Source organism: Aethalodelphis obliquidens, unplaced genomic scaffold (assembly GCF_003676395.1).
Source record: "Aethalodelphis obliquidens isolate GAN/ISIS:26980383/991018 unplaced genomic scaffold, ASM367639v1 scaffold8, whole genome shotgun sequence".
Classification (NCBI taxonomy): Eukaryota; Metazoa; Chordata; class Mammalia; order Artiodactyla; family Delphinidae; genus Aethalodelphis; species Aethalodelphis obliquidens.
Genome location: NW_020837952.1, coordinates 3,286,892 through 3,313,810, shown reverse-complemented (window position 1 = coordinate 3,313,810; position 26,919 = coordinate 3,286,892). Strand labels below are relative to the sequence as shown.

Here is a 26,919-nt window from a genome sequence, read left to right as displayed (position 1 = left end):
CGCCTGCCCTTCCCCTGAAGCCCGTCCGACTGGTAAGGTGAGCACGCGGAGGTGGGGACCCGGGCAGGGCCGAAGGGCCAGGCGAGCCCGGTCACCCACACTCACGCTGCAGCCGCCGCGGCCGCGTCAACAACTGAAACCGAGAGCGGCCGAGCTCGGGCCTCGGCTGGAGCCTCCCGTCGCGGCGCCTCGGAACCGGTGACCGGGACGGGCCGCCCTCGGAGCGCAGCTAGCCCTGCCTGGCGCGGGTAACGCAGGAGGGCTCTGGACCGGGGTCGGGGCGCGGGGGCCGGTGCCGCGGGATCGAGCCCCGACGTCCGCGGACGCGGCGAGGGCCCCAGGGTGCCAGAGTCTCGGCCGGGCCGGTGGTGGGCGGCCGCGGGGGCCCGGCCAGCGGGGCTCGGTGGACCGCGCGGACGTTGCAGCGGACGCCCGAGGGGGCACTGCGGGCGGAGGGCTGAGCCCTGACAACCGGCCGTCTCGGGCGGGCCCGAGGGCGCCTGACGACCCTCCCTCCGGTGCCCGGCGCCTGGCTCCCCGGCCCGGCCCCGCCGCTGCCCCCGCGCCGGCCCGGAGCCTGGGCCGGGGGCCTGACCTCCCTGCGCTCTCCTGACACCTAGTGGACGGCTCCCCACAGACTGCGGGCTGGGAGAGAACTGGGGACCTGTTACCGCGCCTGGGTGAAACTGGGTCCGCTGCTAATTTGCGTACATTTACCTAACTTTCTCAGGCCTTGAGAAACCTCCTAGGTAAATGTGGTGGCCCAGTGAAAGGATCCCCAGATAGACGTTCAATAGGGCGGGGGTGGGGGTGGGGGGAGAGTTGGGGAAGGGACTCAGGAAAACCTGGCACCAAAGGCTTTCCTGGGATTTCCAGTCGTCTTCTGCCCCAGGCATGGGCCCATCCACCTCATCCCGCTCTTTGTCCCTCTTCCTACAGATCTGCACCTCCCTGCAGGTGCCCGTCCACCTGCCGAGATGACTAGCCTCCCAACCACGCCTTCTCCAGGAGGTAGGTGAAGGCCTTTCCCACTTAAACTGCCCCCCCCCAGCCCAGTCCTGGAATTCCCTGAGCCCTCTGCCCAGGTGGGAAGACTCCCACTACTCTCCACCTGCCTCATACCAGGAAAGGTCCTGGGAGGAAGCAGAAGGGAACCAGCATGCACACTTTAGTGCAGTTTGAATCTGAAGTTTCATGGACCTGGACCAATTCCTGGTACTACTACTTAGAGCTTTGTGACCTTGTGACCTACCCTCTAAGCTCCAGTCTCATTTGTAAAACGGGGGAAATAGTACCTTATTTGTGAGGATTAAATAAGATAATCCCTGTAAAACACCTAGCACAGTATCTCATATCTAGCAAGCACTCAGTAACATTGGTTATTATTACTGGGTGCTTGTTAGAAAAGCCCACCTATTCCTAGAAAGGAATTCTGCGGCACGTGGGATCTTAGTTCCCCCACCAGGGATCGAACCCACGGTGCCCCCTGCTTTGGAAGTGCAGAGTCTTCACCCCTGGACTGCCAGGAAAGTCCCTCTGCCTGCTTTCTAATTCCACTCCTCTGATGATTCACTCCAGCATCAAAAATCCCTTGTTCCCCGGAACTATTGTTACCCGTGTTCCCTAGTCCGGGATCCCCCTCTTTCCCCTTCACGTTAAGAATGGATTCCCCCCAAAAAAAAAGAGAATGAGTATGGATTCCTCCCTTTCATTTCATAACCAAGCTGAGCTGGACAAACCATCAGATACACATTGGTTGTTTTCATTACATGTTAATTAGGGTAAGGGAGGAACAAAACCTTGGTTGGTCTATACACCTTTGTTTCCATGTGCGGTCTCATTTGTCATTAGGACAGACATTCTCTGCTTTACTGATGTGGAAACAGGTGAGTGAGAACCCCAGGGGAAGTCAAAGGCAGTGTCCTCTGTGACTGGTGATGTAGCAATTCAGATCCTTAGTTGTCTGCTGGAGATAAGAAAAGGGAGAAATGGGCAGCCATCTAGATTAGTTAGTACAGGCTTCATGAGTGGGGAAGGGATGGAGCCCTTACTCTTGAAGGATGGGTAAGGTTTATAGAGGCAAAGAGGGGTGCAGCAGGGATTCCACATAAAGGTAGCGCCGCCACTTCTGAAACTACAGAGACTGTGCTTACCTTGGAGGGTATTCTGGGGGACAGGGCAGAGGACCTACAGAATAAACCTGCCTGTAGGGAAGAGAAGTGATGCTTGCTTGGGCAGCTGAGAAATTAGGACTTGGACAAAAGCAGAACTATATACGTTCTTTTTTAAATTTTGTGGTAAGATAAACATAATATAAATGTTACCATTTTGATTATTTTTTGGTGTACAGTTCAGTGGTATTAAATTTTGAGTGATATTCACATTGCTGTGCAACTGTTACCATCATCCATCTCCAGAACTTTTTCATCTTCCCAAACTGAAACTCTGTATCCATTAAATAATAACTCCTCATTCCCCCTTCCCCACAGCCCCTGGCTACCACCATTATACTTTCTATCTGTATAAATTTGACTAGGTACCTAGTATAAGTGTAATCATACAAAATTTGTCCTTTTGTGTCTGGCTTATTTCACTATAGCATTTCCGAGGCTCATCCATTTTGTAGCATGTGTCAGAATTTCCTTCCTTTTTAAGGCTGAATAATATTATATATATATAATGTATATCATTTTGTTTATCCACTCATACATCAATAGATACTTGGGTTGCTTCCACCTTTTGGCTGTTGTGAATACTGCTGCTTGAACGTTGGTGTACAAATATCTCTTCGAGTCCCTGCTTTCAATTCTTTTGGGTATGTACCCAGAAGTGTGGTAATTCTGTTTAAGTTTTTGAGGCACTGCCATACTGTTTCCCAGGGTAACTATACCATTTTACATTCTTACCAGCAATGCATAGGGTTCCAATTTCTCCACATCCTTGACAACACTTGTTATTTTCTGATTTTTTTTTTTTTTTTTTTGCGGTACGTGGGCCTCTCACTGTTGTGGCCTCTCCCGTTGCGTAGCACAGGCTCCAGACGCGCAGGCAGAGCGGCCATGGCGCACGGGCCCAGCCGCTCCGCCGCATGTGGGATCTTCCCGGACCGGGGCACGAACCCGTGTCCCCTGAATCGGCAGGCGGACTCCCAACGACTGCGCCACCAGGGAAGCCCTATTTTCTGATTTTTAATAGTGGTCATCCTAATGGGTGTGAATGGTGTCTCATTGTGGTTTAGATTTACATTTCCCTAATGATGAGTGACGTTGAACATCTTTTCATGTGTTTATTGGCAACTGTATATCTTTTGGAGAAATGTCTATTCAAGTCCTTGCCCATTTTTCAATTGTCTGGTTTTGTTGTTGTTGAGTCATGTATTTACATTTTCAACCCAACAAACGACATGAGTGGAGTGGTATTTTAGGACATATCGTATAGTCCCCTACCCACTGGGTCCAAGCAAATGTAAGTTCAGGGACAGAAATGGAGAAATTACAGACAGGGTGAGGACTTGTACTTTGAAGAATGGGATCATTGAAGGTCTTGCATGTCTCTTCCCCACCTCCCTCTCACATCCCTTTGCCCCAATCTATAAAGATCTCCTAAAGGAGATATCCTTCAAGAGGGCTGAAAGTGAGGGCCACATTAGAACTTTCAGGGGCCCTTGGCACTTTTGCCTTTGTGGGCCCATTCCTCCATTTAAAAAGGTAATGTGTTAAAAATTGTATTTTACAACTATGTTGGTATAAGGAAGAATGCAATATTAATATACAATAAAATCATTAATGGTTATATTTATAATTGATTGATATAACAATATTATAATTTCCTTGACATAAACATTCAATTTTTTTCTTCTGATTTTAAAAGAAATTAAGATCACTAAAAAACATTTTCATGGGCCCCTGGAAGTATGGTGGACCCTAGGCGCGTTGCCTGCTGTGCCTAGTGCATAAGTTGCCCTCTTGGAAGGAGAGTGGGGTGGAATAGGCATTGTCCGCTCTGCCCACCCCACTGGGTAAAGCCCATCCCTTGCCATGTAGTCACACTAGCTACATCCTAGGTTGTCCTCACTCTAGGTTAGACGCTCAGTGTTGTTCATCTCGCTTATTCCTCATCACAACCCTGTGAGCACGTTTCATTCTCATTTTACAGAAGCAAAAACTGAAGTTCAGGGAAGTTAAGAAATTTTCAGAGGTTAGGAAATTCTCCCAAGGTCACGCAGCTACTAATGGCAGAGGCAGGGTATTGTGCCAAGTCCTGTATTCTTTCCGTCATGGTATACTGCTCTCAGCCACTCTACCCCATGGCAGGGGCACATGAAAGAGAAGGAAGGAGAAAGGGAGCAGAATTCCAGGGCGGGTTCCCATGGAAAGGAGAATTGGGGGAGCCGCCCTTTTCTGGGCAGGGCTAGAGCAAATAAATAGGTTGTCAGACTCAGGTGGCAAAGGATCTGATGCCTCAGTGATAAGAGATTTAGCCCAGGAACAAGGGCCACAAACAAACCAACAGGTATCTAGGTTAACAAAAAAAAAAGGTGAGTGAGCCAGATAGATCTTGAAGTTCATTTGCTGTAGGTTAGGGTTTGGGTGGAGCCTCAAATCTCAAATCATCTTGTGGTCCTCAGCCCCAGGCCTCCCTCCTTAAAGAAAATGCGTGCCACAGTCTTTCTAAGCCTGAGAAGGGAAGGAGCAAAGTAACATTCTTTTTTTTAATATTTCTTCTTTCCTTAGTATATTGCCTTTCTTCTTTCTTTCTTTCTTTCTTTAGGCTGCGCTGGGTCTTGGTTGTGGCACACGGGATCTTCACTGAGGCATGCAGGACCTTTTAGTTGCGGTGGGCAGACTTATTAGTTGCGGCATGCAGACTCATCGTTGAGGCATGCATGCGGGATCTAGTTCCCTGACCAGGGATCGAACCCAGGCCCCCTGCATTGGGAACACGGAGTCTTACTCTCTGGACTTCCAGGGAAGTCCCCAAAGTAACATTCTTACTCCTTTGTTTGGAAGAGGAGACAGGAGAGAAATGGGGTAGGAACAGGAGATAATGGGAAAGCTGTAAACCATTTCCCCTCTTGTATGCCACGTTTCCTGAACTTAGTTTACTTCGCTGTTGTTGTTCTTTCATTACAAAGCCATTACATGCCTCTCAGGGAATAACCTTCTAGACTTTTTCGATGTGTGTGTGTGTGTATATATATATATATGTTTATAGTTCTATTTTATTTTACTTTTTAAAAATATTTATTTATTTATTTTTGGCTGCGTTGGGTCTTCATTGCTGCGCGTGGGCTTTCTCTAGGCATGCAGGCTTCAGTAGTTGTGGTTCACGGGCTCTAGAGCGCAGGCTCAATAGTTGTGACACACGGGCTTAGTTACTCCACAGCATGTGGGATCTTCCTGGACTAGGGCTCGAACCCGTGTCCCTGGCATTGGCAGGTGGATTCTTAACCACTGCGCCACCAGGGAAGCCCTACTTCACTTTTTTTTACAAACATGTAATCATATAACACATACTGCCCTAGCAATTTGCTTTTTTCGTCTAACCATATATTCTGTCCCAGTAATTGCAGATCTACCACATTCTTTTTAACAACTGTGTACTATTTCCAGAATGAATGACCTGTCATTTATTTAATCATTCCTCTGCTGATAGACATTCAGATATGTGTCACTCTTGCAAACAGTGCTTTAGTGAACACCCATCCTGCAATAAAACTCTGAGAACCAAACCCAGTGGACACATCAACAAAATGTTTAGCTGGAGGCAGAGCAGGGATGGTTCCAGAAGTTGCAAAGAACCTTGAAGTGAGGAGATAGATTTAAAGCCCGGCTGGGCCAACCACTGAGTGACGGTGGGCTGGTTGATGAAGCTTGCTGAGCTACCTCAATTTTCTGGCTTGTACATAATGATAATACCAACCCTACTTACATCACATTCTTCGGGTAGAGATAAAATAATGTATGTTTTGCAAACTGTAAGTCACAAATATAGATTATCGTTCTGATACTTAAAGCCCGAAGGCTCCAGCTCATTAGCTTGGACACCCTGTGACTTTTAGTCTGAGAAAAGCTCTTCTGGGTGGAATAGAATTCAAATTCTTGATTTTTTTTTTTTTTTTTTTGGCCTTGCTGCGTGGCATGCAGGATCTTAGTTCCCCGACCCGGTATCGAACCCATGCCCCCTGCAATGGAAGCACGGAGTCTTACACACTGGACCACCAGGGAAGTCCCTGATTTTTTTTTTTTTTTTTTGGCGGTACGAGGGCCTCTCACTGTTGTGGCCTCTCCCGTTGAGGAGCACAGGCTCCGGACGCGCAGGCTCAGCAGCCATGGCTCACAGGCCTAGCCGCTCCGCAGCACGTGGGATCTTCCCGAACCGGGGCATGAACCCGTGTCCCCTGCATCGGCAGGCAGACTCTCAACCACTGCGCCACCAGGGAAGCCCCCCTGATTTATTAAAAGTTTTTATTGGACTATAGTTGATTTACAATGTTGTATTAGTCTATGCTGTACAGTAAAGCGAATCAGTTATACATATACACATATCCACTCTTTTTTAGATTCTTTTAAATTTTTGATTTTTTAATAGACATTTTATTTTGGAATAATTTTAGATTTATAGAAAAGTTGCAAAAATAGTACAGAGATTTTGTATACCCTTCAGCCATGTTTCCTCAAATGTCATTTGGTACATTTGACGTCGATAGAGATGGCCACAATACATTTGTGAAGACCAGGAAATTAACATTGGTATGATACTGTTTTTTTTTTAATGCATTATTCTTTTTATTTATTTATTTATTTATTTATTTTTTTGCGTTACGTGGGCCTCTCACTGTTGTGGCCTCTCCCGTTGCGGAGCACAGGCTCCGGACACGCAGGCCCAGCAGCCACGGCTCGCGGGCCCAGCCGCTCCACGGCATGTGGGATCTTCCCGGACCGGGGCACGAACCCGTGTCCCCTGCATCGGCAGGCGGACTCTCAACCACTGCGCCACCAGGGAAGCCCTATTTTTATTTATTTTTTTAAAAATATTTATTTATTTATTTTGGCTGCACTGGGTCTTAGTTGCGGCATGCGAGATCTTCATTGTGGCATATTTAGTTTCAGCATGAGGACTCTTAGTTGCGGCATGCATGTGGGATCTAGTTCCCCGACCAGGGATCAAACCCGGGACCTCTGCATTGGGAGTGCAGAGTCTTCTTACCCACTGGACCACCAGGGAAGTCCCAACATTGGTGCGATACTGTTAACTAAACTACAGACTTCATTGAGAGTTCACCAGTTTGAAAATTTGATTTTGTAGTGAATTCTGATAGAACATTTTCAATTTATAAAAATTCTAACATTAAGGCTGAGAAAGGTCCTGAGGGTCAGATAGTTCAACTACGCGTTCTGTGCTGGAACTCTCTCTCCAGTTCCCCATGAAGCATCTGCCCAGTTTTGCTCTCCGTTCTCTGGGGAAGACATCCATCTCCCATTAGTTTCTGCCATTAGTCCTCTTGTACGGGTCATCGTTGGTATATTCAAAGACAGCATTCAAGTCCTAACCCTCCATCCCCAACTAAGTTTTCACTCAGCTTTCTCTTACAGGCTTTCCTGATCTGATATGGTTTCCAAGCCATTCACTGTGTTGGCTGCTCAGCTCAAAACTGGCACCCAGATGCAACTCAGCAGTCTAGGAATAGTGCAGAGTAGGGCTGCACTGTTGATGCCATTGTAGAGACCACATTTATGTTCATGGTGCCTAAAATAGCAGCAACTTATAAATATTTTATGATTATAAAAGTCATTATCATCATAAGAAATTTGGAAGGTAAAGGAAAAGAAAGAAAATAAAAAGCATCCAAAATTCTACGACCTTCCTCTCACTCTTGCTGCTCTTTTGGGTTCTATCCTTCCAGTGTCGGTGAATTTCTAGTGATCCCACTGTAAGTCTTTTATAGGTGCTGCTAAGCTGTGGCTTCCCCATTATTTGTGAGTAGTTGATTTCCCGGACCTAAGAGCAAGGTGTATGTTGAATTCTCATCTTGTTCAGTTTGGCCAATTTCTCCAGTCATTTTAAATCTCTTTATCAGCTTACTAGTTGCCCCTCTAACTCGGAGTCCTTCACAGATTTGTTGAAGCTTCCCTGGGTCTACCCAAAGGTCACTAAACCCTTCCACACTAAGCCTGTGTGGAAGGCACCAATAACGCAGAACACCAAACAAAAGCTCTCACAAAGGATTTAATATTCACTTTTTTTTTTTTTTTTCGGCTGTGCTGCCTGGCTTGTGAGATATTGATTCCCCGGCCAGGGATTGAACCCGGGCCCTCGGCAGTGAGAGCACAGAGTCCTAACGACTGGACAGCCAGGGAATTCCATCACTATATTATAAAAACAAGCAAAAAAGCCGAGTTGTTACCATAAAGGGAAAATGTATTATTGGACTTTCTTATATCTGTCTTGTGATTTAGTATTTTTATTTTTATTTATCTATTTAAAATATTTTATTTTATTTATTTATTTTTATTTATTTTTTTGCGGTACGCGGGCGTCTCACTGTTGTGGCCTCTCCTGTTGCGGAGCACAGGCTCCGGACGCGCAGGCCCAGTGGCCATGGCTCAGGGGCCCAGCCGCTCTGCGGCATGTGGGATCTTCCCAGACCGCGGCACGAACCCGTGTCCCCTGCATTGGCAGGCGGACTCTCAACCACTGCGCCACCAGGGAAGCCCTATTTATTTATTTAAAAAAAAATAAATTTATTTATTTTTATTATTTATTTATGGCTGTGTTGAGTTTTCGTTGCTGCGCGCGGGCTTTCTCTAGTTGAGACGGGCGGGGGCTACTCTTCACTGCGGTGCACAGGCTTCTCATTGCGGTGGCTTCTCCCGCTGCGGAGCATGGGCTCTAGGTGCACAAGCTTCAGTAGTTGTGGCATGTGGGCCCAGTAGTTGTGGCTCACGGGCTCTAGAGCACAGGCTCAGTAGTTGTGGCCCACGGGCTTAGTTGCTCCGCGGCATGTGGGAATCTTCCCAGACCAGGGCTCGAACCCGTGTCCCCTGCATTGGCAGACGGAGTCTTAACCACTATGCCACCAGGGAAGTCCGTATTTTTATTTTGAATTACACAAAGGCCTTAATTTGGCCCTGGCATGGTCTGACATCATAATATCAATTCAATAAGAATTAAAGTCAGGGGCTTCCCTGGTGGCACAGTGGTTGAGAGTCCGCCTGCCAATGCAGGGGACGCGGGTTCGTGCCCCGGTCCGGGAAGATCCCACATGCCGCGGAGCGGCTGGACCCGTGAGCCGTGGCTGCTGAGCGTGCGCGTCGGGAGCCTGTGCTCGAGCCTGTGCTCCGCAACGGGAGAGGCCACAGGAGGGAGGGCCCCGAGCACCACAAAAAAAAAAAAAAAAAAAAAAAAAAGGTCAAATCCCAGTGGAAGAAGAAGCTCTGTTTAGACTGGCATCACTCCATTTCCTGATGGCCAGTTACTCCCCGCCACTTAGTCCTTTTTTTTTTTTATTAAATTTTTGGCTGTGCTGCACAGCATGCAGGATCTTAGTTCCCCGACCAGGGATAGAACCCGCACCCCCTGTATTGGAAGGTGGAATCTTAACCACTGGACCACTGGGGAATATCCAACTTAGTCCTTAATAAAGCCAGGCTGTGTTACTCCACAGGGATATTGGAAACACTCTATCACGGTTCTTGGATGAGACGTTGGCTATTCAGGCAGCACCTTCAATTCATCTAACCCCCTCCCCATGCTTACTCTCAGTTGATGACACGGCCTTCTATTTTCTGGAGCAAGTTAAAGTTCTCAGAAGAGAACTGCCAAAGGCTCCCACTGCCCCCATGTACCTACTGCCCATGTGCACATTAGTCATGAACGATCTCTGCTGTCTGCAGCCAATCCCTTCATCCGTGCACTGGGTCCCATCCCTTCAACGACATGGCTCCAGCTGTCAATTGTTCCCTCTCATCTGAGTCATTCCTGTCCGTACATAAACAGGCTGTCATTTCTCCCATCTAAAAAAAGCAAAAATAAACAAAAAGCTTGAACTCTCTTCCACCTCCAGCTATAGTCCTATTTCCCTGTTCAACTTTACAGAAAAAAAAAAAGTTTATATTCTGCCTTCAGTGCCTTTCCTTCCCTTTTTTTCTTTCTTTCTTTTTTTTATTGAAGTATAATTGATTTACCTGTTGTGTTAGTTTCAGGTGTACAGCAAAATGATTCAGTTATACATATACATATATATCTATTCTTTTTCAGGTTCTTTTCCCTTATAGGTTATTACAAAATACTGAGTTTAGTGTCCTGTGCTATATGGTAGGTCCTTGTTGGTTATCTATTTTATAGATAGTAGTGTGTATTTGTTAATCCCAAGCTCCTAATTTACCCCTCCCCCCTTTCCCCTTTGGTAACCATAAATTTGTTTTCTGTGTCTGTCTATTTCTGTTTTATAAATAAGTTCATTTGTTTTTTTAGATTCCACATATAAGCGATATCATATCATATTTGTCTTTGTCTGGCTTACTTCACTTAGTATGATAATCTCTAGGTCCATCTATGTTGCTGCAAATGGCATTATTTCATTCTTTTTTTATGGCTGAGTAATATTCCATTGTGTGTGTTTGTGTGTGTGTGTGCATGCATGTGTGTGTGTGTGTGTGTGTGTGTGTGTGTGTATGTATATATACCACATCTTCTTTATACATTCATCTGTCAATTGACACTTAGGTTGCTTTCTTTTTTTCTTGAACCCACTCTAAACCAGGGGTTTATACTTAGCACTTCACCAAGCTTTTCTTGTCAAGGTCACTCATGACCTCTGTGGGAAAACCTGGTGGTCCTTGTACTTGGTCTCTTTGGCTGCTACTGCTCAGCTTCCTTTGCTGTTTCCTCCCTGGGCTCAGTCCTTGGTCCTCTTTATCTGTACTTACTCCCTTGGTGATCTCATTCAGTCTCATGGTTGTAAAGATGCTGACTTTTAAAATCTCCAATCCAGACCTCTTCCCCAAATTCCAGTCTTTTTTTTTTTTTTCCCACACCACACAGCTCATGGGATCCTAGTTCCCTGACCAGGGATTGAACCCACGCCCTCAGCAGTGAAAGCACAGTCCTAACCACTGGACCACCAGTGAATTCCCCCAAATTCCAGTCTTGATGTCTGCAATCATGTCCAAAATTGAACTCTGGATCTTCCCCTCTAAACCTGTTCCACCTGCAGGCTTTGCATCTCAGGTAACAGCAGGCCTTCTCTCCCTCCAGTTACTCAGGCCCCAAACCTTGGTGTTATCCGTGACTTCACCCCACATCCTCAGCCTTAACTTCAGAATATATCCAGAATCTCACCACTTTATTCTAAAAAAAAAAAAAAAAAATTATTCATTTATTTGGCTGCATCGGGTCTCAGTTGCGGCACATGGGATCTTTGTCGCGGCATGTGGGATCTTCGTCAACACGTGTGGGATCTTTTATTGCAGCACGCAGGCTCAGTAATTGCCCCGCAGCATGTGGGGTCTTAGTTCCCCGACCAGGGATCGAACCTACATCCCCTGCATTGGAAGGTGGATTCTCAACCAGTGGACCACCCGAGAAGTCTCCAGAATCCCACCGCTTTCTCACGGGACTGCTGCTAGACCCAGCCAGTGCCTTTGTGCAAACTAGAAAAAGACTCCCCCCTTTGGGTGGATTCAGCTGTGCCCACGCGCTGGGCATAATCTGCTTCTCCTATCTCTACCTTCCCACAGCCTGTTGTCCACACGCAAAGAGATCCTTTAAAACTCTGTTTCTGTTTCAATTACCTATTGCTGTGTAACAAACCACGTCAACACTTAGTGAATTAAAACAACAGCAATTTATTATTTCTTACCATTCTGGGAGTTGGCTGGGCACTCCTCTGCTGTTTTCACCCCTGCTCACTCATGCAGCTGCAATCTGCTGGAAGGCCCAGTGGGCTAGAAGGTCCAAAATGACCTCCATCACATGTCTACCAGTTGGTACTGGCTGTCGGCTGAGCTGGGGATGCCTCAGTTTTCCTCCATGTGGCCTGTTATCCTCCAGTGAGCCAGACTGGTCTTCCTTACAACATAGTGGTCTCCGTGTTTCAAAAGGACAGTCTTTGGAATTTCAGGCCCCACCCTAGACTTAAGGAGCCATAGTCTGTATTTTTTTTTCACTATTTTATTTTATTTTTATTTTATTTTTTTATTTTTGGCTGCGTTGGGTCTTTGTTGCTGCGTGCGGGCTTTCTCTAGTTGCAGTGAATGGGGGCTACTTTTGTTGTGGTGCGCAGGCTTCTCATTGTGGTGGCTTCCCTTGTTACAGAGCATGGGCTCTAGGCGTGCGGGCTTCAGTAGTTGTGGCACATGGGCTCAGTAGTTGTAGCTCATGGGCTCTAGAGCGCAGGCTCAGTAGTCATGGCGCACGGGCTTAGTTGCTCTGCGGCATGTGGGATCTTCCCGGGCCAGGGCTCGAACCCGTGTCCCCTTCATTGGCAGGCAGATTCTTAACCACTGCGCCACCAGGGAAGCCCCTATAGTCTGCATTTTAACAAGCTCCCTAGGAGATTCTTATGCACTGCAGAGTTTGAGAAGCACCCCTTTGAAATGTAAATCATTCTCTGCTCAAAAACCTCTAAAAGGGTTGCATCTCACTCACTGAAAAAGCCAAAGGCCTTCCATGACCTTCAACACCCCTCTTATACAGCCCCCTCGACTTCACCTGCTCCTCCGCTCCCCCTTGCTCCTTCCAAGTGACCTCCATGATGTACCTTTAACATGCTGAGCCTGTGACGGCCCCAGGTGCTTTCCAATATTATTTGATGGCCCTACCTTGAACTTGCTGTTCCCTCTGCCTGGAATGTTCCTCTCCCATGTCTCCTCATGGCTGCCTCCCTCTCCTTCTATAGGTGTTTATTTTACTCAAGTCATCTCGTCAGGGAAACTCCCTGACCACCCCTACCCACATCCCAACTCCTTATCCCCCTTCCTGATTTTATTTTCTGTATGGTACTAACCAACGTCTAATATAGTATATCTTTTACTTCTTTAACCTGTCCATTGTCCATCTTCTCCCCTCACGATGTAAATTGTATGACAAAATGTTTTTTCTTTAAGTTGTAAAATTATACATAACATAAAATGTACCTTTTTGGGGGCTTCCCTGGTGGCTCAGTGGTTGAGAATCTGCCTGCTAATGCAGGGGATATGGGTTCAAGCCCTGGTCTGGGAGGATCCCACATGCTGCGGAGCAACTAGGCCCGTGAGCCACAACTACTGAGCCTGCGCGTCTGGAGCCTGTGCTCCGCAACAAGAGAGGCCGCAATAGTGAGAGGCCCACGCACCGCGATGAAGAGTGGCCCCCACTTGCTGCAACTAGAGAAAGCCCTTGCACAGAAACGAAGACCCAACACAGCAAAAATAAATAAATTAATTAATAAACTCCTACCCCCAACACCTTAAAAAATAAAATTTTACCTTTTTTTATTGCATTTTATTTTTTTTCGAATTTTATTTTTTATTTTTTTATACAGCAGGTTCTTATTAGTTATCTATTTTATACATATCAGTGTATACATGTCAATCCCAATCTCCCAATTCATCACACCACCACATCCCCGCCCCCCTGCTTTCCCACCTTGATGTCCATATGTTTGTTCTCTACATCTGTGTCTCAATTTCTGCCCTGCCAACCTGTTCATCTGTACCATTTTTCTAGATTCCACATATATGCATTAATGTATATTTGATTTTCTCTTTCTGACGTACTTCACTCTGTATGACAGTCTCTAGCTCCATCCACGTCTCTACAAATGACCCAATTTCGTTCCTTTTTATGGCTAATATTCCATTGTATCTATGTACCACATCTTTATCCATTTGTCTGTCGATGGGCATTTAAGTTGCTTCCATGACCTGGCTATTGTAAATACCGCTGCAATGAACGTTGTGGTGCATGTGTCTTTTTTTTTTTTTTTTTGCGGTACATGGGCCTCTCACTGTTGTGGCCTCCCGTTGCGGACCACAGGCTCTGGACGCGCAGGCTCAGCGGCCATGGCTCACGGGCCTAGCCGCTCCGCGGCATGTGGGATCTTCCCAGACCAGGGCACGAACCCGTGTCCCCTGCATCGGCAGGCAGACTGTCAACCACAGCGCCACCAGGGAAGACCCCCTGCATGTTTCTTTTTGATTTATGGTTTTCTCTGGGTATATGCCCAGTAGTGGGATTGCTGGGTCATATGGTAATTCTATTTTTAGTTTTTTAAGGAACCTCCATACTGTTCTCCATAGTGGCCGTATCAATTTACGTTCCCACCAGCAGTGCAAGAGGGTTCCCTTTTCTCCACACCCTCTTCAGCATTTGTTGTTTGTAGATTTTCTGATGATGCCCATTCTAACTGGTGTGAGGTGATACCTCATTGTAGTTTTGATTTGCATTTCTCTAATGATTAGTGATGTTGAGCAGCTTTTCATGTGCCTCTTGGCCATCTGTATATCTTCTTTGGAGAAATGTCTGTTTAGGTCTTCTGCTCATTTTTTGATTGGGTTGTTTGTTTTTTTAATATTGAGCTGCATGAGCTTTTATATATTTTGGAGATTAATCCTTTGTCCACTGATTAGTTTGCAAATATTTTCTCCCATTCTGAGGATTGTCTTTTCGTCTTGTTTATAGTTTCCTTTGCTGTGCAAAAGCTTTTAAATTTCATCAGGTCCCATTTGTTTATTTTTGCTTTTATTTCCATTACTCCGGGAGGTGGGTCAAAAAAGATCTTGCTGTGATTTATGTCAAAGAGTGTTCTTCCTATATTTTCCTTTAAGAGTTTTATGGTGTCCAGTCTTACATTTAAGTCTTTAATCCATTTTGAGTCGATTTTTGTGTATGGTGTTAGGGAGAGTTCTAATTTCATTCTTTTACAAGTAGCTGTCCAGTTTTCCCAGTACCACTTATTGAAGAGACTCTCTTTTCTCCATTGTATATCCTTGCCTCCTTTGTCATAGATTAGTTGACCATAGGTGCGTGGGTCTATCTCTGGGCTTTCTATCCTGTTCCAAACATCTGTATTTCTGTTTTTGTGCCAGTGCCATATTGTCTTGATGACTGTAGCTTTGTAGTAGAGTGTGAAGTCAGGGAGTCTGATTCCTCCAGCTCTGTTTTTTCTCCCTCAAGATTGCTTTGGCTATTCGGGGTCTTTTGTGTCGCCACACAAATTTTAAGATTTTTTGTTCTAGTTCTGTAAAACATGCCATTGGTAATTTGATAGGGATTGCACTGAATCTGTATATTGCTTTGGGTAGTGTAGTCATTTTCACAATATTGATTCTTCCAATCCAAGAACATGGTGTATCTCTCCATCTGTTTGTGTCATCTTTGATTTCTTTCATCAGTGTCTTACAGTTTTCTGAGTACAGGTCTTTTACCTCTTTAGGTAGGTTTATTACTAGGTATTTTATTCTTTTGGATGCAGTGGTGAATGGGATTTTTCCCTTAATTTCTCTTTCTGATCTTTCATTGTTAGTGTATAGGAATGCAAGAGATTTCTGTGCATCAATTTTGTATCCTGCAACTGTACCAAATTGATTGATTAGCTCTAGTAGTTTTCTGGTGGCATCTTTAGGATTGTCTATGTATAGTATCATGTCATCTGCAAACAGTGACAGCTTTACTTCTTTTCCAATTTGTATTCCTTTTATTTCTTTTTCTTCTCTGATTGCCGTGGCTAGAACTTCCAAACCTATGTTGAATAATAGTGGTGAGAGTGGACATCCTTGTCTTGTTCCTGAACTTAGAGGAAATGCTTTCAGCTTTTCACCATTGAGAATGATGTTTGCTGTGGGTTTGTCATATATGGCCTTTATTATGTTGAGGTAGGTTCCCTCTGTGCCCACTTTCTGGAGAGTTTCTATCATAAATGGGTGGTGAATTTTGTCAAAAGCTTTTTCTGCATCTATTGAGATGATCATATGGTTTTTATTCTTCAATTTGTTAATATGGTGTATCACATTGATTGGATTGCTTATATTGAAGAATCCTTGGATCCCTGGGATAAATCCCACTTGGTCATAGTATATGATCCTTTTAATGTGTTGCTGGATTCTGTTTACTAGTATTTTGTTGAGGATTTTTGCATCTATATTCATCAGTGATATTGGTCTGTAATTTTGTTTTTTTGTAGTATCGTTGTCTGGTTTTGGTATCAGGGTGATGGTGGCCTCATAGAATGAGTTTGGGAGTGTTCCTTCCACTGCAATTTTTTGGAAGAGTTTAAGAAGGAAGGGTGTTAGCTCTTCTCTAAATGTTTGATAGAATTCACCTGTGAAGCCATCTGGTCCTGGACTTTTGTTTGTTGGAAGATTTTTAATCACAGTTTCAATTTCATTACTTGTGATTGGTCTGTTCATATTTTCTATTTCTTCCTGGTTCAGTCTTGGAAGGTTATACCTTTCTAAGGATTTGTCTGTTTCTTCCAGATTGTCCATTTTATGGGCATAGAGTTGCTTGTAGTAGTCTCTTAGGATACTTTGTATTTCTGCAGTGTCCATTGTAACTTCTCCTTTTTCATTTCTAATTTTATTGATATGAGTCTCTCCCTCTTTTTCTTGATGAGTCTTGGTAAAGGTTATCAATTTTGTTAATCTTCTCAAAGAACCACCTTTTAGTTTTATTGATCTATGCTATTGTTTTCTTTGTTTCTATTTCATTTATTTCTGCTCTGATCTTTATGATTTTCCTTCTACTAACTTTGGATTTTGTTTGTTCTTCTTTCTCCAGTTCCTTTAGGTGTAAAGTTAGACTGTTTATTTGAGTTTTTTCATGTTTCTTTTTTTTTTCTTTAGTGGTACGTGGGCCTCTCACTGTTGTGGCCTCTCCTGTTGCGGAGCACAGGCTCCGGACTCGCAGGCTCAGCGGCCATGGCTCACGGGCCCAGCCGCTCCGCGGCATGTGGGATCTTCCTGGACCGGGGCACGAACCCGTGTCCCCTGCATCAGCAGGCAGACTCTCAACCACTGCACCACCAGGGAAGCCCTTTCGTGTTTCTTGAGGTAGCATTGTATTGCTATAAACTTCCCTCTTAGAACTGCTTTTGCTGCATCCCATAGGTTTTGGATCGTCGTGTTTTCATTGTCATTTGTCTCTAGGTATTTTTTTATTTCCTCTGATTTCTGCAGTGATCTCTTGGTTATTTAGTAACGTATTGTTTAGCCTCCATTTGTTTGAGTTTTTTACGTTTTTTTCCCTGTAATTTATTTCTATCTCATAGTGTTGTGGTCGGAAAAGCTGATTGATAATGATTTCAATTTTCTTAAATTTACTGAGGCTTGATTTGCAACCCAAGATGTGATCTATCCTGGAGAATGTTCCATGTGCACTTGAGAAGAAAGTGTAATCTGCTGTTTTCGGATGGAATGTCCTGTAAATGTCAATTAAATCTTTCTGGTCTATTGTGTCATTTAAAGCTTATGTTCCCTGGTTAATTTTCTGTCTGGATTATCTGTCCATTGGTGTAAGTGGGGTGTTAAAGGCCCCCACTATTATTGTGTTACTGTCGATTTCCTCTTTTATAGCTGTTAGCAGTTGCCTTATGTATTGAGGTGCTCCTATGTTGGGTGCATATATATTTATAATTGTTGTATCTTCTTCTTGGATTGATCCCTTGATCATTATGAAGCGTCCTTCCTTGTCTCTTGTAACAGTCTTTATTTTAAAGTCATTTTATCTGATATGAGTATTGCTACTCCAGCTTTCTTTTGATTTCCATTTGCATGGAATATCTTTTTCTATCCCCTCACTTTCAGTCTGTATGTGTCCCTATGTCTGAGGTGGGTCTCTTGTAGACAGCATATATATGGGTCTTGTTTTTGTATCCATTCAGCGAGCCTGTGTCTTTTGGTTGGAGCATTTAATCCATTCACGTTTAAGGTAATTATCGATATGTATGTTCCTATTACCATTTTCTTTTTTTTTTTTTTTTTTTTTTGCGGTACGCCGGCCTGTCACTGCTGTGGCCTCTCCCGCTGTGGAGCACAGGCTCAGCAGCCATGGCTCATGGGCCCAGCAGCTCCACGGCATGTGAGATCCTCCCGGACCGGGGCACGAACCCGTGTCCCCTGCATCGGCAGGCAGACTCTCAACCACTGCGCCACCAGGGAAGCCCCTATTACCATTTTCTTAATTGTTATGCTTTTGTTTCGGTAGGTCCTTTTCTTCTCTTGTGTTTCCCACTTAGAGAAGTTCCTTTAGCATTGTTGTAGAGCTGGTTTAGTGGTGCTGAATTCTCTTAGCTTTTGCTTGTCTGTAAAGCTTTTGATTTTTCTTTTGAATCTGAATGAGATCCTTGCCGGGTAGAATAATCTTGGTTGTAGCTTCTTCCCTTTCATCACTTTAAACATACCGTGCCACTCCCTTCTGGCTTGTAGAGTTTCTGCTGAGAAATCAGCTGTTAACCTTACGGGAGTTCCCTTGTATGTTATTTGTCGTTTTTCCCTTGTTGCTTTTAATAATTTTTCTTTGTCTTTAATTCTTGTCAATTTGATTAATATGTGTCTTGGCGGGCTTCCCTGGTGGCGCAGTGGTTGAGAGTCCGCCTGCTGATGCAGGGGACGTGGGTTCGTGCCCTGGTCCAGGAAGGTCCCACGTGCTGCGGAGCAGCTGGGCCCGTGAGCCATGGCCGCTGAGCCTGCGCGTCCGGAGCCTGTGCTCCACAACGGGAGAGGCCACCACAGTGAGAGGCCCGCGTACCGCAAAAAAAAAAAAAAAAAAAAAAAAAGTGTCTTGGCATGTTTCTCCTTGGGTTTATCCTGCCTGGGACTCTCTGTGCCTCCTGGACTTGGGTGGCTATTTCCTTTCCCATGTTAGGGAAGTTTTCGACTATAATCTCTTCAGATATTTTCTCGGGTCCTTTCTCTCCATCTTCTCCTTCTGGGACCCCTATAATAAGAATGTTGGTGCGTTTAATACTGTCCCAGAGGTCTCTTAGGCTGTCTTCATTTCTTTTCATTCTTTTTTCTTTAATCTGTTCCATGGCAGTGAATTCCACCATTCTGTCTTCCACGTCACTTATCCCTTCTTCTCCCTCAGTTATTCTGCTATTGATTCCTCTAGTGTATTTTTCATTTCAGTTATTGTACTGTTCATCTTTGTTTGTTTGTTCTTTAATTCTTCTAGGTCTGTGTTAAACATTTCTTGCATCTTCTAGATCTTTGCCTCCATTCTTTTTCCAAGGTCCTGGATCATGGATCATCTTCACTATCATTATTCTGAATTCTTTATCTGGAAGGTTGCCTATCTCCACTTCATTCAGTTGTTTTTCTGGGGTTTTATCTTGTTCCTTCATCTGGTGCATAGTCCTATGCCTTTTCATTTTGTCTATCTTTCTGTGAATGTGGTTTTTGTTCCACAGGCTGCAGGATTGTAGTTCTTCTTGCTTCTGCTGTCTGCCCTCTGGTGGATGAGGGTACCTAAGAGGCTTGTGCAAGCTTCCTGATGGGAGGTACTGGTGGTGGGTAGAGCTGGCTGTTGCTCTGGTGGGCAGAGCTCAGTAAAACTTTAATCTGCTTGTCTGCTGATGGGTGGGGCTGGGTTCCCTCCCTGTTGGTAGTTTTGCCTGAGGTGACCCACCACTGGAGGCTGCAGGCTCTTTGGTGGGGTTAATGGCAGACTCCAGGATGGCTCATGCCAAGGAGTACTTCCCAGAACTTCTGCTGCCAGTGTCCTTGTCCCCTCAGTGAGCCACAGCCACCCCCCACCTCTGCAGGAGACCCTCCAACACTAGCAGGTAGGTCTGGTTCAGTCTCCTATGGGGTCACTGCTTCTTCCCCCTGGGTCCTGGTGCGCACACTACTTTGTGTGTGCCCCGCAGGAATGGAGTCTCTGTTTTCCCCAGTCCTGTCAAAGTCCTGCAATCAAATCCTGCTGGCCTTCGAAGTCTTATTCTCTGGGAATTCCTCCTCCCGTTGCCGGACCCCCAGGTTAGGAAGCCTGACATGGGGCTCAGAACCTTCACTCCAGTGGGTGGACTTCTGCAGTGGAAGTGTTCTCCAGTTTGTGAGTCATCCACCCAGCAGTTATGGGATTTGATTTTATTGTGATTGAGCCCCTCCTACCATCTCATTGCGGCTTCTCCTTTGTCTTTGGATGTGGGGTATCTTTTTTGGTGTGTTCCAGTGTCTTCCTGTCGATGACTGTTCAGCAGTTAATTGTGATTCCGGTGCTCTCACAAGAGGGAGTGAGCACACATCCTTCTACTCCACCATCTTGAACCAATCCTAAAATTTACCATTTTAAAGGATACAGTTCAGTGGCATTGTGTACATTCACATTGTTGTGCAACCATCACCATCATCCCTCTCTAGAACTTTCTCATCATCCCAAACTGAAACTTGGTAGCCCTTAAACAATAACTCCTCATTCTCCCCTCTTCCCAGCTCTTGATAACCACTGTCTGTCTCTATGAATTTGACTATTCTAGGTACCTCAGACAAGTGGAATCCTACGATATTTGTCCTTTTGTGACTGATTTATTTCAGTTAGCATGATGTCTTCAAAGTTCATCCACATAGTAGCACGTATCAGAACGTCCTTCCTTTTTAAGGCTGAATAATATTCCATTGTGTGTGTATATATATACCATATTTTGTCTATCTGTTCATCTGTTGATGGACATTTGAGTTGTTTCACTTTTTAGTTATTGTGAATAATGCTGCTGTGAATATTGGTGTACAAATATCTGTTTTGAGTTCCTGCTTTCATTTCTTTTGGATAGATGCTCAGAAGTAAAATTCCTGGATCCTATGATAATTCTGTGTAGTTTAAGGAACTGTGAAGGCATGAGTTTTTGCTTGTTGTGTTCACTAATCTATGCCCAGGACCTTGAACGGACCCTGGCACAAAGTACGCACTCTGTAAATACTTGTTGAATTAGCCTTTTAATTTCTCTGTCTGTGAAACTGGAACCTCAGTCTAAAAAGGCTGTGTGGAAAAAAAAAAAAAAAGGCTGTGTGAAAAAAAAAAAGGCCGTGTGACTTGTCTGACCCAGCTCGCTCCTAGCCGTCTCACATTAACTCTTAATGCTTGTGGTTTCAAGTTCAGGACCCCCAAAGCAGTTCCTTATAACTCGTTCTAGAATTTTGCTGAGGAACTGTATCAATTTCACCAGTTGTTTACAGAATCCACCTCTTTCTGTGGCCCTTCAGGCTCCTGACCCCTCTGTCTTTCTCAGAAGCTCCTGTATCACCAGTAGCGATCCCATTGACATGTTCTTTCCGTGCCCTTGGCTGTCACTTACCTGGATCCCTTTTAGATTAGCTTGGTGCTTTCTGGGTTGTGTCCCTTCTCTTGAGCTCCCTTCCCCACATCACCAAGGCTCCTGCTCTCCTTCAGTGCAGAAATCATTCTCTTTGATAGGAGACAGAGGCAAAACGGGCTGGGAGAGTTCTAGTTTCTCTGTTACCTCCTACCTCTTAGCTTCGGGCCCAGGCAGCAAGCCTGGCCCATTTCCTTGTTTTTGCTCCAAATATAACACTTTTTAAATTGTCCTTCCAATGTGTTTGCCACCTTGAGCTGTACAGAGCTTCCTGACACTATTCTTCTGAGTTTCTGCTTTTAACCTTTATGTGCATTTTCGAAAAGATTCACATTCTGAAATCACATTACTGGAAATGGTCTTACAGGAAAGACAGAATTGGGACAGAACACTCAAAACTTATGAAACTTTGTAATGAGAACCCTAAAAATACAACAGTCTGAATTAAAATACTGGCAGTTAAATCTCCACCAACATTGAACCTTGAATCCCTGTCTGTCCTAGACCCCCTGTGCCCTGGGAGTGTGCTTCCTCCTTTTAGAAGTTGGTTCCAGAGAGACTTAACTTTCAACAGAGATTATTTTCATCAAAAATAAAAATCTGATGTAGGATCTGCCTTCTTCTAGTGTTTTCTCATAGAGGTAGATTTCATATAGAGGTAAATTTCTTCCATGGCTCTGCCTTCTTCTAATGTTTTTGTATAGAAGTAATTTTTTTTGGTACCTCCTTCATTTGTACTTACTGCATCACCAGATGGCTTAGTATAAGTGGAAACCAACTGATAACTGCGTCCAAGGAAGGTACTTCTAGTGCATTTTATGTTTCTTAAGGTATTTATTGATGAAATGTACTCTTGAGTTGTAGAAAGCTTGAGGTTGCATATGAACCAACGTGACTGATATCATTCCCTGCTGCCCAGTCGCCTGTGAGCAAGTTCACATTAAAGGAGAGCTCTTTGTAATGCAACGGTCTGTATTTGATTGTGCTCCTCTGGTGTTTCTTCCGCAACTGTCCGTATCTTTTAAAACCTCGCACTTTTGGAAAGCTCGTTGTGCTGCCTCATAGTTATCTTTTGTTACCTTTTCCTCGTTTTCCCTATTGGAAAAAAAAGAAAAGGACAGTGGTAGGAAGGCTTAGTATAAATACCTTGGGCTTTGGAGGGGCTAGTCCTGGATTCAGATCTTGGCTGCATCCACTGTTCCTTCATGTGTAATACGAGGGATGTCACTTAACTCTTCCCGGGCCTCAGGGTCCACATGGGCAAATAAGAACACCTGCTGTGAAGTGATTGGAATTCTAAGGATTAATAATTATGTATACGAAATGCCCAGCACAAAGCAGGGACTTAGCCAATGGCAGCTGTTATAATTGGGATTATTTGCAGAATTTCCCAACTAGGAATCATCTACCCTCCTGGATTCCCTTTCCGAGGACTCCTACACATCTGTTCTCTGAAGCCTCACTAAAATTCAGCTCCATGGTTGGGTCCTTGGTGAGCCTCATCACTGCTGCTTGCCCAGCATCTATGACAGTGCCCCTGGCACGTGGTAGGTGCAAACTAAATTCTTGTTGATCGATTGAACTGAATCTTACTCATCTTTCTATTGAAGCTTCTGTACATACATTATTCTTCTCGGTGCTTTGTGTATCGTAAGTTCTCAAATGTTTAAGAAAGACAAAACTGAGAGCAGCTGTGTAGAACTCTAGATCAATGGTGGGAAGACGGTGTGCAGCCAGCCCCAGGACATTTGGGGGAGGAAAGCATGCGTGGTGAGGGGCAGCAGTCTGAAGCAGTGAGCAGGTGGATAAACTTCAGGCCTTGTCTTTGATGGAAGTCACAGTATAATCTCAGAAGTGACAGCCCATCCCTTTGACTGTATTCTGTTTGTTAGAACCTAGTCACTGGGTCCAGCCGACACACGGGGAGAGGGGCTTACACAAGGATGTAAACACCAGGAGGTGGGAACCATTGGGATTCATCTTAGAAGCTGCCTACCACACTCCTGTTTTACGCATGGGAGAGAAACTGAGGCTCAGAGAGGTTTGGTAACTTCCTCAAGGTTACCTAGGACTATGCTGGGGCAGGATTCAAACCTAGAGCGGCTTTCCCTTTTAATGATGCTTGCCTGTGCGTTTTCTCATTTAGCCTTTGCAATAGCCCTGCAGAGTTGGTTAATATAGTTCCTACTGGTTACAGATGAGAATGGATGGATGAATCGGGAGATGTAACCATTTGCCCGAAGCCACAAAGTAGCTGACTGTATCACTGCTCCTAAAGAAAGAGTGGAGAAGGGTTTGGCCTGGCCCTGGGAGCGGGGTGGTGATCCAGGCAGCCCACATCTGCTTTTCCTGTGGCAAGACCAGGACGGTTCAACAGGCCTCCCCTGGCCTGTGTGAGAAGGTCTTTCAACACCGCTGACCCCTCTTGGCACTGCTCCCAGGCTCACCAGACCACCGCTAGTGACTGAATTTCCCTTGTCCTGGATGGCATCCTGAAGGTGTCAGGCGAGAGACAGGAATCAGGCTCACGCCCTGTGCTCCAGCCACACTGGCCTTTGGGTCCTCTCATCTCGGAGCTTTGATCCAGGCTCTTCCCTCTGCCTAGAATGTGCCCCACCTCCCGCCCCTTTCACTCTGTAAACTCCTACCCCTGCTTCGGCCCCCAGCTCAAATCCTGCTTCCTGGGGAGGCTGTTCGTGCTGGAAGACTAGCTCAGGCCCCTCTGCCACATGCCCTCCTAAGCTCCCAGATGTTGCCTTTGCCATACGTATCACAGTTCTTAACTGTGAACTTGCTGTGGTGGAGGCTGAGCTCGGGGAAGGTAGACCATGTCTGTTCTGCTTGCCCCCACTGTGCCTGGAACACACCTGGCAGAGAGTAGAGAGTTAATGAGTGCTGCTATTGTTATTTATTGAATGAATACTGAGATGCCTCCTGTGGGTGATTTTAGGGTCAGTCAGACTGCTTTCCCCAGGATACCTCTGTCCTGCAGTAACTAACCTTTTCAAACCCCTACACTAAAATGCTAACTAGGATAGAATGGAAGGCTTCCTGACTTCTTTTGGAAACACTTAGGAGTCTGGGTAGTGACTTTAGGAGTGGGACTTTCAGGCTCTGAAGGACAGATAGACCAATAGCAGAACGAGATATGGGATATATTTTAGGGTAGGAGAGGCCTTATTTCAGAACCTTTCAAATTGCAGGGCTTACTCTGGAAGCGTAGAAAAGGGTTTCATAAGGGAAGGAGCGTTATTTCATTATTAAAAAATAATGTTTACAAAGAGTTTGTAAAAACAGTGAAGAAATGCATGTGGCATATAATATAAATATATTGATATATACATGTATATACATTTATCATTTGATCTCATTTATGCAAAAATGTATTCCTAATAATAGCTTACCCTTATTGAATTACTTAATACATGTTGCAACAACCCTATAAAGTAGGTACTATTATCTCTGTTTTCCAGATGAGGATGCTGATGCACAGAGGGGTTAGGTAATTTTCTGAAGATCACACAGCTAGTAAAAGAGCTCAGATTGGAACCTCGTCAGTCAGCTCTAGAGCCCATACTTTAACCACTATGTTAGAGAGAAATCCATCAAAATGTTTATCGTCTTTGGTGGTGGTTTGTTTTCTCCTCTATTCTCCCGGTTTTTCTATACAGATGTCCTATAGGAGTTAAATGACAAAAGTCTGAATAGGGAAGAAGGTGGGGTAGTGAAATTGAAGGACAAACGTGTTTTAGAACAAAAGAATTCACCCCATTTCCTTTTCCACTTTGCTAAATTTTCCAGAAGAACTGATGGCCACCCCAATCCTACAGGCCACTGAGGCCCTGTCCCCGGAAGCTGAAGCCAGCACAGCACTCATTGCAGGTAACAGGCTCTGAGCCAAATCAAGGGACCTTCTGAGCTCAGGGGCTCTGTTGCTCCAGAGACAATGTGATAGACCAGGATTTTCCCTACATGGGAAAGCACCACAGATTAGAGACCAAATCCATTAATGGGCTCGTTTTGGCATGCAAGTTATATTACACACACACACACAAGGTTATAAAAGACTCTCAGAGGCTTCGTGTTGAGGTACTGCCAGTAAATGACCGGTTGGGAGGTGGCCACAAACAGCTGCAGTGCATATGGGCACTACAGTTGAGTATGGGGGTAGGGATAAGGATGTGTGCAGCTTGTTGAGTCGGTGAGAAAGAGGATGGGAGGGATCAGAAACCCCTACAGGAGGCTATGAATTTTTTTTTTTTTTTGCGGTACACGGGCCGCTCACTGTTGTGGCCTCTCCCGTTGCGGAGCACAGGCTCCGGACGTGCAGGCTCAGCGGCCATGGCTCACGGGCCCAGCCGCTCTGCGGCATGTGGGATCCTCCCGAACCAGGGCACGAACCCGCATCCCCTGCATCAGCAGGCGGACTCTCAACCACTGCGCCACCAGGGAAGCCCGAGGCTATGAATTTTAAAACCCTTCCTGTTGGGATAAGCGATTTCCTGTTTCCCTCCTTCCTGTTTCTATCATAATCATCAGGAACTAGTTGAGAGGGAATTCAGTTTTGTCAGAAACCAAAAGCCTTGTGTCCCTAAGCACAAAGAGACTCCAGATGTCATGTACCAAGGAAGTCGGGCTTGGTGGGAGAATATGGATTTGGAAGTGGACGCTAGTTAACTTCAGCAGGAGGACCCTCACCAGGAGTGAGGGAATCGTCTAATTCAGGGGACCTTGTGAGTTACTGAGACGTCCTCAATCCTGAAACATCTCTGCATTTTCCCTCTCCTTTCCAAGTTGTTATCACAGTGGTCTTCCTCACCCTGCTCTCAGTCGTGATCTTGATCTTCTTTTACCTGTACAAGAACAAAGGCAGCTACATCACCTACGAACCTGCAGAAGGCGAGCCCGGCGCCGTCCTCCAGATGGAGAGCAACTCAGCCAAGGGCAGGGAGAAGGAGGAATATTTCATCTAATGGTTCCCAGACCCCAAGGAGCTTATCCAGGCTTCAGTGCTAACATACAATTTATTAGGTGGAAGTTTTATCTGAAACCGGTGAGAAGCATCGATTGATATGGGCAGAACTGAGCTCCTTCTGGGACACAGGCACAAGTACTAACATCACCGACGCCAGGGACCAGGGACACGAAGAAAGCTGCTCGTGACGTCTCTAGCCAGGCCTCTGTCATACAGCCGGTGCTTCTGGCTGACCACCGAGGTTGAGCTGTACCAGGCAACACTGGAGTATGTGCCCAGTCATCTTCACTTTTTCCACAGGTCGAAGGGAAGGAGGAGAGTTGGGGGTCACTGGATGCTCCTCTGTCCCATACCTGGTCACCTAGTGACAGCCCAAGTGGAAATAGTGTCCCATAGAAGTTCTTCCCAGAGGCCGCACACCACAGTGAAAGGCCAGGCCAGGAGGGCAGGAGACTGTGGAGACCTCTCTCGTGATGAACGTGTCACATCCCTTAATCTGAGCCCTTCCTTTCCATATTCCCAGCAAGCCAGACTTATGCTATTTTTCTCGGAATTAAAATCTTTCATTGATACAGAAATCCGATTCTCATGTGCAAGAAATAACTACCTTTACACTTTACCTTTGCTTAAACTTTGACAGTTTCTTTTGCTC

At 45.3% G+C, this 26,919-nt stretch overlaps 2 protein-coding genes across 7 annotated transcripts in view; both read left to right on the top strand.

Moving 5' to 3' along the window:
• On the top strand, positions 1-26,845 carry SMAGP (small cell adhesion glycoprotein). Of its 2 annotated transcripts, none has more exons than XM_027106307.1 (4): positions 1-37; positions 940-1,011; positions 25,094-25,174; positions 26,087-26,845. In XM_027106307.1, exons 2-4 carry the CDS (start codon positions 978-980, stop codon positions 26,263-26,265), a joined length of 294 nt encoding a protein of 97 aa, XP_026962108.1. In that variant the 5' UTR covers positions 1-37; positions 940-977; the 3' UTR covers positions 26,266-26,845. The 2 variants fall into 2 exon arrangements, with proteins under 2 accessions (XP_026962108.1, XP_026962109.1); XM_027106308.1 differs by lacking the exon at positions 1-37 and adding an exon at positions 218-248.
• Positions 216-26,919, top strand: part of POU6F1 (POU class 6 homeobox 1) — a 72,085-nt gene continuing 45,381 nt past the window's right edge. For 2 of the 5 annotated variants that reach the window (XM_027106297.1, XM_027106298.1), the window contains exons 1-2: positions 977-1,011; positions 25,094-25,174. The gene's annotated coding sequence lies outside the window, so the exon portion shown is untranslated. Of the gene's footprint in view, positions 249-938; positions 1,012-25,093; positions 25,175-26,919 lie in introns of those variants that run through there. The other 3 variants (XM_027106299.1, XM_027106296.1, XM_027106301.1) reach the window with 3 other exon arrangements.

Excerpts from the sequence above, each read along its gene's own strand:
- SMAGP (XM_027106307.1), top strand. The coding sequence starts at position 978 with ATGACTAGCCTCCCAACCACGCCTTCTCCAGGAG. Across the intron at positions 1,012-25,093 it reads AACCACGCCTTCTCCAGGAG|AAGAACTGATGGCCACCCCA; the intron begins GTAGGTGAAGGC and ends TAAATTTTCCAG. Across the intron at positions 25,175-26,086 it reads CAGCACAGCACTCATTGCAG|TTGTTATCACAGTGGTCTTC; the intron begins GTAACAGGCTCT and ends CTCCTTTCCAAG.